This window comes from Salvelinus fontinalis, chromosome 25 (genome assembly GCF_029448725.1).
Source record: "Salvelinus fontinalis isolate EN_2023a chromosome 25, ASM2944872v1, whole genome shotgun sequence".
NCBI classification, from domain to species: domain Eukaryota; kingdom Metazoa; phylum Chordata; class Actinopteri; order Salmoniformes; family Salmonidae; genus Salvelinus; species Salvelinus fontinalis.
The window spans coordinates 4,701,331-4,714,158 of record NC_074689.1 but is presented as its reverse complement, the minus strand read 5'-3'; the positions used below and the strand labels follow the sequence as shown (position 1 = coordinate 4,714,158).

Here is a 12,828-nt window from a genome sequence, read left to right as displayed (position 1 = left end):
CTGAGGGACTGCAGCTCCGGACTGAGGGACTGCAGCTCCGGACTGAGGGACTGCAGCTCCGGACTGAGGGACTGCAGCTCCGGACTGCGGGACGGCCCATGGCTGGCTGACGGATCTGGCTGCTCATGGCTGGCTGACGGATCTGGCTGCTCATGGCTGGCTGACGGATCTGGCTGCTCATGGCTGGCTGACGGATCTGGCTGCTCATGGCTGGCTGACGGATCTGGCTGCTCATGGCTGGCTGACGGATCTGGCTGCTCATGGCTGGCTGACGGATCTGGCTGCTCATGGCTGGCTGACGGATCTGGCTGCTCATGGCTGGCTGGCGGCTCTGGCAGATCCTGTCTGGTTGGCGGCTCTGGCAGATCCTGTCTGGTTGGCGGCTCTGGCAGATCCTGTCTGGTTGGCGGCTCTGGCAGATCCTGTCTGGTTGGCGGCTCTGGCAGATCCTGTCTGACGAATGGCTCTAGCAGCTTCTGACTGACGAACGGCTCTGACGGCTCGGGACAGACGGGCGGCTCTAATGGCTCGGGGCAGACGGATGGCTCAGATGGCGCTGGGTAGACGGATGGCTCAGATGGCGCTGGGTAGACGGATGGCTCAGATGGCGCTGGGTAGACGGATGGCTCAGATGGCGCTGGGTAGACGGATGGCTCAGATGGCGCTGGGTAGACGGATGGCTCAGATGGCGCTGGGTAGACGGATGGCTCAGATGGCGCTGGGTAGACGAGCAGTTCAGGCATCGCTGTGCAGACGGCAGACTCTTGCCGGCTGAGGCGCACTGTAGGCCTGGTGCGTGGTGCCGGGACTGGTGGTACCGGGCTGGGGACACGCATCTCAGGGCTAGTGCGGGGAGCAGGAACAGGGCATACTGGACCCTGGGAGCGCACATTAGGCCTAGTGCGTGGTGCCGGAACTGGTGGTACCGGACTGGGGACACGCATCTCAGGGCTAGTGCGGGGAGCAGCAACAGGACGCACAGGACTCTGGGGACACACAGGAGGCTTGGTGCGTGGTTTATGCACTGGTGGTAAAGGGCTGGAGACACGCACCATAGGGCTAGTGCGTGGAGGAGGCACTGGTGGTACTGGGTAGGGGCGGGGAGGTGGCGCCGGAAATACCGGACCGTGCATGCGTACTGGCTCCCTTGAGCGCCGAGCCTGCCCAACCTTACCTGGTTGTATGCTCCCCGTCGCCTGACCAGTGCGGGGAGGTGGAATAACCCGCACCGGCCTATGTAGGCGAACCGGGGACACCATGCGTAAGGCTGGTGCCATGTACGCCGGCCCGAGGAGACGCACTGGTGACCAGATGCGTTGGGCCGGCTTCATGACATACGGCTCAACGCTCAGTCTAGCCCGGCCGATACGTGGAGCTGAAATGTACCGAACCGGGCTATGCACGCGTACAGGAGACACCGTGCGCTCTACTGCGTAACACGGTGTCTGCCCGTACTCTCGCTCTCCACGGTAAGTACAGGGAGTAGGCGCAGGTTTCCTACCTGACTTCGCCACACTCCCTTTAAGGCCCCCCCCAAGAAATTTTTGGGTTGTACTCACGGGCTTCCAGCCTTGTCTAAGTGCTGCCTCCTCATATCGCCTCCTCTCGGCTTTAGCTGCCTCCAGCTCTTCACGAGGAAGGCGATATTCTCCCGGTTGTGCCCACGGCCCCTTACCATCCAGTATCTCCTCCCATGTCCAAGAATCCTGTGTAGGTGGGTCCTGTTGCCGCTTTACATGCCGCTTGGTCCTATATTGGTGGGTAATTCTGTCACGATCGTGTGGAGGATTGACGGACCAAAACGCAGCAGTTGGAAAATACGCCATCTCTTTTAATGATGACGAAGGCAAAACGAAACAAAAACACTTACACACTAAACAAAACAATAAACGATCGTGAAGCTAATCAAACGTAGTGCACACACAGGCTACAAACGTATAACATAGACAACGCTAGACACATGCACTCAACACAAACCCATACACTACACCCAACACCCCCTTTACCATATAACCACCAAAAACCTATAAAACACAAACATTCCCCATGTCACACCCTGACCTAACTAAAATAATAAAGAAAACAAATAATACTAAGGCCAGGGCGTGACAACACCCCCTGTTCACCCACGACTGCGTGGCCATGCATGACCTCAAACTCAATCATCAAGTTTGCAGACGACACTACAGTGGTAGGCTTGATGACCAACAACGACGAGACGGCCTACAGGGAGCAGGTGAGGGCCCTCGGAGTGTGGTGTCAGAAAAATAACCTCACACTCAACGTCAACAAAACATAGGAGATGATCGTGGACTTCAGGAAACAGCAGAGGGAGCACCCCCCTATCCACATCGACGGGACAGTAGTGGAGAGGGTAGTACGTTTTAAGTTCCTCGGCGTACACATCACGGACAAACTGAATTGGTCCACCCACACAGACAGCGTGGTGAAGAAGGCGCAGCAGTGCCTCTTCAACCTCAGGAGGCTGAAGAAATTTGGCTTGTCATCAAAAGCACTCACAAACTTTTACAAATGCACAATCGAGAGCATCCTGTCGGGCTGTTTCACCGCCTGGTACGGTAACTGCTCTGCCCACAACCGTAAGGCTCTCCAGAGGGTAGTGAGGTCTGCACAACGCATCACCCTGGGGCAAACTACCTGCCCTCCAGGACACCTACACCACACGATGTCACAGGAAGGCCATAAAGATCATCAAGGACAACAACCACCCGAGCCACTGCCTGTTCACCCCGCTATCATCCAGAAGGCGAGGTCAGTACAGGTGCATCAAAGCAGGGACTGAGAGACTGAAAAACAGCTTCTATCTCAAGGCCATCAGACTGTTAAAAAGCCACCACTAACATTGAGTGGCTGCTACCAACATACTGACTCAACTCCAGCCACTTTAACAATGTAAAAATGTATGAAAAAAATGTATCACTAGCCACTTTAAACAATGCCACTTTACATAATGTTTACATACCCTACATTACTCATCTCATATGTATATACTGTACTCGATACCATCTACTGCATCTTGCCTATGCCGTTCGGCCATCACTCACTCATATATTTTTATGTACATATTCTTCATTCCTTTACACTTGTGTGTATAGGGTAGTTGTTGTAGAATTGTTAGGTTAGATTACTCGTTGGTTATTACTGCATTGTCGGAACTAGAAGCACAAGCATTTCGCTACACTCGCATTAACATCTGCTAACCATGTGTATGTGACAAATTAAATTAGATTTGATTTGATGTGATACAGCCTGGATTCAAACCAGGGACTGTAGTGATGCCTCTTGCACTGAGATGCAGTTCCTTAGACCCGCTGTGCCGTTCAGGAGCTCCAAAGGCAAACATTCATTTGTAATTCGACTCATGTTTTGAAGTGATAAAGGTTAAGGTTAGGCATTAACTCCAAATGGTTAAGGTTAGACATTAACTCCAAATGGTTAATGAAAGGGTTAAGGTTTGGGATAGGCTTAAAATGCTGAAGGCAAAACCATGTTTCTATGCATTCAGCTCACTATGAGCAAAATCTGAGTGAACAAACTTTCACACATTAGCTCAATTTCTTGTCCTGCTGAATTCCAACCTACTCACAGAATAACACTGATTAAGCAATTGGTTAAGTTATTATTATTATTTTTGAACAGTGTGGTGGTCCTCCCCTCTCCTGTGCTATAGTCCATTGGCTTGCCTGGCTGCTCTTTACTTATCTCATAGTTTGTTGATCCTGCACTAACCATAATCCTCTGTATGGTGTTAAATCTCTCAGCACACTGAACAAAGTGCATACTGTACATAGCTAACACGCTTCTACTTCACATGCCAGCCAACACGCCACATAATGAAACTGAGCACATGTATCATAATACATCTATGGTGGGTAGACTCTGTAGCCTGTAAACAGTGTTGTATGTTACCAGCTAATACACGTTTGTGGCATGACCTCGGGTTCGTAGTCATATGTGAGTCACACCGTATGTGTGTGAACTGCCTGAAAATGATCAGCCTCACTGTTAACCCTTAAAAAAATTAAATCTCCCTCTGGGATTCTGTTACTGTCTGTCATTTGCCACATCCATGGTTAATTTAGTCTTTGTTTTACTGCTCCAGATCAGTTCTTTTGTTCTTTCTTTTGGAGATACTGTCTTTGGAATGAGGACAACCTGACCTCGGGTCTGTCAGCATCTTTGTTTCATACCCATATTGAAGTCTGAGATGACTGTTATGGTTCTGTCCCAAATCGCACGCTATTCCCTGCATTCTTAGAACAAAAGGTGCTATCTAGAACCTTAAAGGGTTCATCGGCTGTCCCCATAGGAGAACCCTTTGAATCCTCTGTAGAAAGGGTTCTACATGGAACCAAAAAGGGTTTTACCTGGAACCAAAAAAGGGTTCTCCATGGGGACAGCCAAAGAACCGTTTTGTAACTCTTTTTTTTCTAAGAGTGTATATAGTGCACTAATTTTGACCAGAGCTTTATGGACCTTGCTCGAAAGAAGTACACTATATAGGGAATAGGGTGTCATTTGGGACGCATCCTATCTTACCTCAGGAGAGGAGGATGTGCTGAGTGTAAGGATGAGCTGTGTGTACAGTTGTACAGAACATTCTGTTTAGGCTCAGAGGAGAGAGGGAGAACGCCCCTCTGTAGCTCTCTGATCCTCAAATGAACTTTCGTCTTTATCCATTTTTCTCTCACCTTCAAGCTGCACTGTTTTCACTATTTTGCTCTCTCTCTCTTTCTCTCTGTCTCTTTATCTCCCTCTCTCTGTCTCTTTATCTCTCTTTCTCTCTCTCTGTTTCTCTTTCTTTCATCTAAAGCTCAGTGTAGCAGCCAATCAGGGCCACACACACACACACACACACACACACACACACACACACACACACACACACACACACACACACACACACACACACACACACACACACACACACTCACTGTGCAGAGAAGCATGCTGCGTTCTACAGTAATCCTTCTTTCCTCTGTGCTCTTTAATTCTCTGTAAATGCTTCCGGTGAAGGGGTCGCTGTGCGTGTGCGCGTGTGTGTGCGTGTGTGTGTGTGTGTGTGTGTGTGTGTGTGTGTGTGTGTGTGTGTGTGTGTGTGTGTGTGTGTGTGTGTGTGTGTGTGTGTGTGTGTGTGTGTGTGTGTGTGTGTGTGTGTGTGAGAATGTGTGTGTTTGTTACTTCCGGCTGCTTCCAGTATCAGGACATCTTTTCACACGCATGAGGAGACAGTGTGAATGAGGGAAGGAGAGAGAGAGGAAGAGTGATAGGGAGAGAGAGGATTGGGAGTTTGAAGTGAATCCGTCGATGGAGCGGTGAGCAGGAATGCGAGTGGCTGTGTGTGTTGGGCAGCTGAGCGGTGACATGAAGCAACTGACACATCTGGAACGGCTTCAGCAGCTGCACCTGAGGAGGAGGGATCACAAATCATCCGCTCTCTCTCTCTCTCTCCCACTCTCTCTCTCATGCTCTTTTTTCTCTAACTCACTCCCTCACTCGCGCTCTCTCTCTCTCTCTACCTCTCTCTCGTGTTTTGTCTGTGCTCGCCAGAGCACTGCAACAGTTCCACACTGAGCAGCAGCAAAGCAGTGCAAGAGCAAAGAAGAGGAAACCGAAAAGGAAGAGAAGAGCAGAGAAAACGGGAGTACGGAATTGTTTGCATATGACAGAGAGTCAATGAGAGAGGGCGTACAGGACTGTCTGTATATGACAGAAAGTCAATGAGAGAGGGAGTACAGGAATGTCTGTATATGACAGAGAGTCAATGAGAGAGGGAATACAGTAGATTAAAGAAAAGGAGGAGGGGATGAGAAGAGTGTGAGAGCGGGGGATAGAGAGGGAAACAGTGTGTTATAGAGCTGGAATGCGCTGACATTAAGGAACTGGCTGTTTATATATGCATTTGGCCCGGCACCTTCTGCCGAGCCACAGGTTTGAGCACACACACACACACACACACACACACACACACACACACACACACACACACACACACACACACACACACACACACACACACACACACACACACACACACACACACACACACACACACACACACACACACACACACACACACACACAGCTCTGTTTGCTTTGGAGGATAAGCCCAGGAGGCCCTGTCAGGAGAAGAGTACACCTTCCAGGGAGCTGTTAACTTTTCCCGCCCACCTCTCTCTCTCTCCTCCTTCTCCCCTTCTGCCGTCCCAAATGTACCCTCCTCCCTCTGGCTGCCCAACCCAGCCTACCTGCTCCAGTCAGGACTCGCAGAGCCCAGTGGGGGACACACACACACCGAGAAGCTGGAATACTCTACTGTTTACCACGGACCTGGCACGAACAGAATCTAAGAGAGACAGATAGACCGATAGTCCCAGACACGCAGCCTTCCACTGACTTCCAGCAGGATGTCTAAAGCTTCACGGCTGGCTCGACCATCCTCCGCCGGGGCGGGCTCCAAGCTGTCGTCCTCCCGTAAGGAAGCTCCCGGTGGGGCCCGAGCCCGGGTGGTGAGTGTAGGGGAGAAGCTGATGAGGGCCGGCAGTGACGGGACCCTGACCAAGCAGAGGGCCCTGGCTGCAGCCGCCCCACCTGCACTGCAACAGGCGGACAAACACCAGCCCCAGATGCAGTGTCAGACTCAGACCCAGTTCCAAAGCCAGGCACAGACTATGGACATGGTGGCCCAACCCAAGAGCAGAATCAGCCCACCTAAAGCCTCAGCTCTTCCACAGGGCTCTATGCACAGTAAGTACTGGACTACAGTCATGTTGCTTTTCATCTGTGACACCGGTGGCCATGTGTTTATGAGCATCTCAGATAGATTGTGGCTTCCATCAATGCAAATGTCTGCATCACTTCCAATCCCCCATATATGTTTTTTTTTTTTTTTTAATATGTCACCGACTGCCTTGATTCGGTCTTATGTAGCAACATTTGAAATTGTGTTTTTTACATAGGATAAAAGCCGAGACACAGAGCTACAAAATGGTATATCATACACTGCATTTGAGGAACAATGGGAAAGTAATTCTGCTTTGAAAGTTGATAAACTTGTAACCTCACTTTTGCGAAAATGGCCTTTGAATGTTTTGGTAGCTACTGGAGAGCTCTTCTTTGTCTACACCCATTCAGCATTGTTCACACCTTCTTAAACTTTAGCTCCACCAATCTCTTTAAGGGTTGATCCGAGGGTTCTGTCCTGACAACAGCAGTCAAGCATCCAAGCTACCTAACAGTTGTCGCAGTGACATTCTATTGAAATGGCTACTTGCATAGTAGACTATTTTACCCGTATACATCATGGTTGGCCGCTTCTCCCTATCACGGATACCATGGTTGCCCTTAGTTTGAAGATATAATCCGGAGACAGGTTTTTTTCTCCGTCTCCTTAGCTGTCATATTCCAATTCCACTGATTCCACAAAACTCGGTCCTCCAGAAAATGGAGAGCAACACTGATGCAGTTCTACTACACTATATATATTTTTTAAAGCCACGTTAGACAGGATTACCTAGACATACTGACCAGCTCAAATAGACAGAAACGCGCTATATGGCAGACCAATCCGAATTCATCTCTCGGCACGTCCAGCCCACGCATTATCTCAGCCAATCATGGCTAGCGGGAAGGTTGCTCCCTTTGTCTGTGGCTAAACCAACTAGGATCATCATTTAACGATGTATTCATATTTACAGATGGCATGCAAGTTTGTTATTAAGGCACATGAAAGTTCACATGTTCCAGAAGGCATTTCTGCCCAAAAAACGCATTTTGTTTAAATAAAGGATTACGTTCAAACGGCTCTCATGTGAAGTAGTGACCCGCGACATACGGCTAGTTTCCTGAAACGGGTCACTTATATATACACTACCGTTCAAAAGATTGGGGTCACTTATAAATGTCCTTGTTTTTGAAAGAAAAGCATATTTTTTGTCATTAAAATAACATCAGATTGATCAGAAATACAGTGTAGACAATGTTAATGTTGTAAATGACTATTGTATCTGGAAATGGACGATTAAAAAAAAATATATGAATATCTACATAGGCGTACAGAGGCCCATTATCAGCAACCATCACTCCTGTGTTCCAATGGCACGTTGTGTAAACTAATCCAAGTTTATCATTTTAAAAGGCTAATTGACCATTAGAAAACCCTTTTGCAATTATGTTAGCACAGCTGAAAACTGTTGTTCTGATTACAGAAACAATAAAACTGGCCTTCTTTAGACTAGTTGAGTATCTGGAGCATCAGCATTTGTGGGTTCGATTGCAGGCTCAAAATGGCCGACAGTCAAGTTCCTTACTTTTCCCACCTTCCACGTTCCTCTTCCATTTTTGCAGTAATGCTGTAATTAGTTGGTTATAATTTTAGAAAGAGCATTTGAGTTTAACCACAATATTTGCTGTATTATTTGTTCAGTATTTTATGGGGCTCCCGAGTGGCGCAGTGTTCTAAGGCACTGCATCTCAGTACTAGAGTCTTCACTACAGACCCTGGTTCATTTCCAGGCTGTGTCACAACTGCCAATGATTTGGAATCCCATAGGGCGGTGCACAATTGGCCCAGTGTCATTATGGTTTGGCCGGGGTAGGCCGTCATTGTAAATAAGAATTTGTTCTAAACTGACTTGCCTAGTTAAAAAAATTATGAAATTGCAACTAACTTTCTGTAGCTTGTTTTAAAATAGCGACATTTGGGAGACAATTTCATTTTCAAGTAACTGAAAGTGAGAGGTCTGAATAAAGGAAAAGGAAAAAGGCCATTCTTGAACATAGGGTGAGACATTCTTACTAATTTGCTAGAGAACCAGTTCGGATTTGAGTATAACTTTTGTATGATTGAAGCCTTTAGTGAGAGGTCACCCAGTAAAATACTACTTGAGTAAAAGTCTAAAAGTATTTGGTTTTAACTGTACTTAAGTATCAAAAGTAAATGGAATTGCTAAAATGTACTTAAGTATCAAAAGTGAAAGTAAAAATATAAACCATGTCAAATTTCTTATATTAAGCAAACCAGGCGACACAATGTTCTAGTTTTTTTATTGACAGATAGCCAGGGGCACACTCCAACACTCTGACATTATTTACAAACTAAGCATTTGTGTTTAGTGAGTCCTTCAGATCAGAGGCAGTAGGGATGACCAGGGATGTTCTCTTGATAAGTGTGTGAATTGGGACATTTTACTTGTCAAAATGTAATGAGCACTTTTGGGTGTCAGGGAAAATGTATGGAGTAAAAATGATATATATTTTTTTAGGAATGTAGTATAGTAAAATAAAAAGTTGGCAAAAATATAAATATTAAAGTCAAGTACAGATACCCCAAAAAACTACTTAAGTAGTACTTTAAAGTATTTTTACTTAACCTCTAACGAGCCTCAACCCCGGATCCGGGAGCACCCCCCCCCCCCCCCCCCCCCCCCACACTGATTAGCATCGCTAGAATAGCGTCACAATTAAATAGTAGCATCTAAAAATCATTAAATCACAAGTCCAAGACACCTAATGAAAGATACAGATCCTGTGAATAAAGCCACCATTTAAGATTTTTAAAATGTTTTACAGGGAAGACACAATATGTAAATCTATTAGCTAAACACGTTAGCAAAAATCACAATTTTTCTTGTCCACCATTTTCTCTCAACACCAGTAGCTATCACCAATTCGGCTAAACTAAGATATTGATAGCCACTAACCAAGAAAAAACCTCATCAGATGACAGTCTGATAATATATTTATGGGATAGGATAGGTTTTGTTAGAAAAATTTGCATACTTCAGGTATAAATCATAGTTTGCCATTGCAGCCAGCATCACAAATCTCACCAAAGCTCCTAGAATTACTACATAGAGCAACGTGTATTACCAATTTACTCATCATAAAACATTTCTTAAAAATACACAGCACATAGCAATGGAAAGACACAGATCTTGTGAATTCAGACAACATTTCAGATTTTCTAAGTGTTTTACGGCGAAAACACAATAAATCGTTATATTAGCATACCACATATGCAAACGTTACCCGACCATTGATTCAAGCCAAAGAGAGCGATATCGTTATCATCGCCAAAATATATTAATTTTTTCACTGACCTTCTCAGAATTCTTCAGATGACACTCCTGTAACATCATATTACAACATGCATATAGAGTTTGTTCGAAAATGTGCATATTTAGCCACCAAAATCATGGTTAGACAATGACAAAAGTAGCTCAGCTGGTCAGAAAATGTCCTGCACCATATTAGACAGTGATCTAGTCTTATACATAAATACTCATAAACTTGACTAAAAAATACAGGGTGGACAGCGATTGATAGACAATGTATTTAATTCTTAATACAATCGCGGAATTACATTTTTTTAATTATCCTTACTTTTCAATACAGGTTGCACCAAGTGAAGCTATAGCAAACAAGATGGCGGCATAAACGTTTAACATTTATCGACAGAAACACGATTTATCATCATAAATTGTTCTTACTATGAGCTGTTCTCCCATCAGAATCTTGGACAATGAATCCTTTCTTGGGTCTAATCTTCTTTTGGTCGAAAGATGTCCACTTGTCCGTCGAAATGCCCACTAACGTACGACCGGGACCCCGAAACGTGCCCGGAGCTTCAAAGTCTATTACAAAGCAATGCCTCAAAATCGCACTAAACGGATATAAATTGCTATAAAACGGTTTAAATTAACTACATTATGATGTTTCTAACACCTATAACGGGTAAAAACATGACCGGAGAAATATTACTGGCTAAACTAACGCTTGGAAGGAGGCGAGTCCGATGTCCTTCGCGCGCAAGGCGCAGGCAGCAAAGGGAAGCTACTTTCGCTATTTGGTGTCTTATAGAGAAACTGATTGCGCAATCGACACCATTCAAAGCGTCATCACGCACTGACATCCAGGGGAAGACGTAAGCAGTGTCTGTTTCTCCATAGCATTTACAGTGAGCTTTAAACTGACTCCAGATCAGTGGCCAAAATGTTTGAAATCTGACTCCCTATCATGAAAAGTGCTGTAGATTGAGTTCTGTTTCACTCAGAGACAAAATTCCAATGGCTATAGAAACTAGAGTGTTTTCTATCCAATAATAGTAATAATATGCATATTGTACGAGCAAGAATTGAGTAGGAAGCCGTTTAATCTGTAATGCAAATTATGCTACTGAGAAAACAGTACCCCCTATAGTCGCAAGAAGTTAAGTACTTTACACCACTGTGTAATAGTAGTATAGTTATTGTAGTAGTTACAGTATATGGGTGGTAGACTAGTATCACTAGTCCCATGTTGGCCACCAAGCCATTTTCCTTACTCCCATGCTACTCAGTTTACAGGTTTGTTTTGCCATGTGTGTGGTCGGCTACAGGGGATCCGTGTGTTATCTGTTTGCTTTGTGTGTATCGGTCAGACAGGCTTGTTGTGGGATTAGATCTACCTATCAGGGCTCCGCTTCCTGTCCTGTTCATCAGTCAGACTTCAGTGTTGGGTCGTGTATTGTTCCCGATAGGGTTGTCGTTGGGATATCCGTATTCTGATACTCAGAAGTATCATGATAAGCAAACAAAACATGAAGCAGACTTCATTTCTTGTGTCTTGAGGTAAACAGTCTTTTAACGTTGGAAACATAGAAACACATTTTGTCACGTTTGTTTATTTTTCTAGCTTTAGCAGAAAAAGTTTATTTTGTAGTTTATTTTTTTTGTTGATTTTTCTAACGCACAATTTTAGCAGGTTTTAAAATCATTTAAACTGCTTCGTTTTTCCCTTGTTGCCCTTGGAAAATTGAGTATCGTAGGACTGTGATACTGGTATTGTGATTGACAACCCTGGTCCAGCATTAGATCGTCCTATCAGCGCTCTGCTTCCGTGCCTCGGAGCCGAAGGCATTCCTCACCTGATCACGTGACTGATCACGTGACGTCACGTCGTTGTTTTTCCAATCCCATCTCCGTGGGGTGCGGATGATGGAAGGGAGCAGGGGGCCTGATCACTCACTTTTGGCCCCATCATCACATTCCCTCACCCTAGTTAGCTTAGATTAAACACAGTAGGAGAGTTGGCCTCGTCCCAAACGGCAGTCTATTCCCTTTATAATGCACTACTATTTCCTGGCCCTGGTCGAAAGTAGTGCACTATATGGGGATTAGGGGTCATATGGAATGCACCCTAAACCTACCCTTGGTTTTGTAGTGTCATTGTCTTGAAGTACCGGTATCTTGTATCAAGTAAACACATGTGTTTTCATTATAGGGAAACTTCAGGATTTTGGCAATGAAGCCCTTTATCTACTCCCCCAGAGTCAGATGAACTCGTTGATACCATTTTTACGTCTCTGTGTGCAGCTTGAAGGAAGTTGCTAACTGGCGTTTGTGCAATTGCTAACTAGCATTAGCACAACGACTGGAAGTCTATGGTGACTGTTAGCAGCGGCTCGTGAAACTACCTCAAAAAATTGTATCATTGAGTTAATAATAACTCTGCGGAAGTAGATAAAGAGCTTCATTGCCACAATCCCGAACTATCCCTTTAAACTATCTATCCCCTCTGTCAATCAAGATGTTCCCTGCCAATTACACACACGCACACACACACGCACACACGCACACACACACACACACACACACACACACACACACACGCACACACGCACACACACACACACACACACACACACACACACACACACACACACACACACACACACACACACACACGCACACACGTACACACACGCACACGCCTACACGCATGCACACACACGTGCGCGCACGCACACACACACACATACACAGACAC

The 12,828-nt window shown here is 45.7% G+C and overlaps 1 protein-coding gene across 9 annotated transcripts in view; it reads left to right on the top strand.

Annotated features, from left to right (window-relative positions):
- LOC129822781 (sickle tail protein-like) overlaps positions 1–12,828 on the top strand; it is a 259,380-nt gene that overhangs the window by 69,131 nt on the left and 177,421 nt on the right. For 5 of the 9 annotated variants that reach the window (XM_055881186.1, XM_055881189.1, XM_055881187.1 and 2 more), the window contains exon 1: positions 5,225–6,768. The exons of 1 other annotated variant lie outside the window; for it this stretch is intronic. In XM_055881186.1, the coding sequence (XP_055737161.1) occupies positions 6,429–6,768 (340 nt within the window). In that variant the 5' untranslated portion in view covers positions 5,225–6,428. Of the gene's footprint in view, positions 1–5,224; positions 6,769–12,828 lie in introns of those variants that run through there. 3 more of the 9 variants (XM_055881197.1, XM_055881188.1, XM_055881195.1) reach the window with 2 other exon arrangements.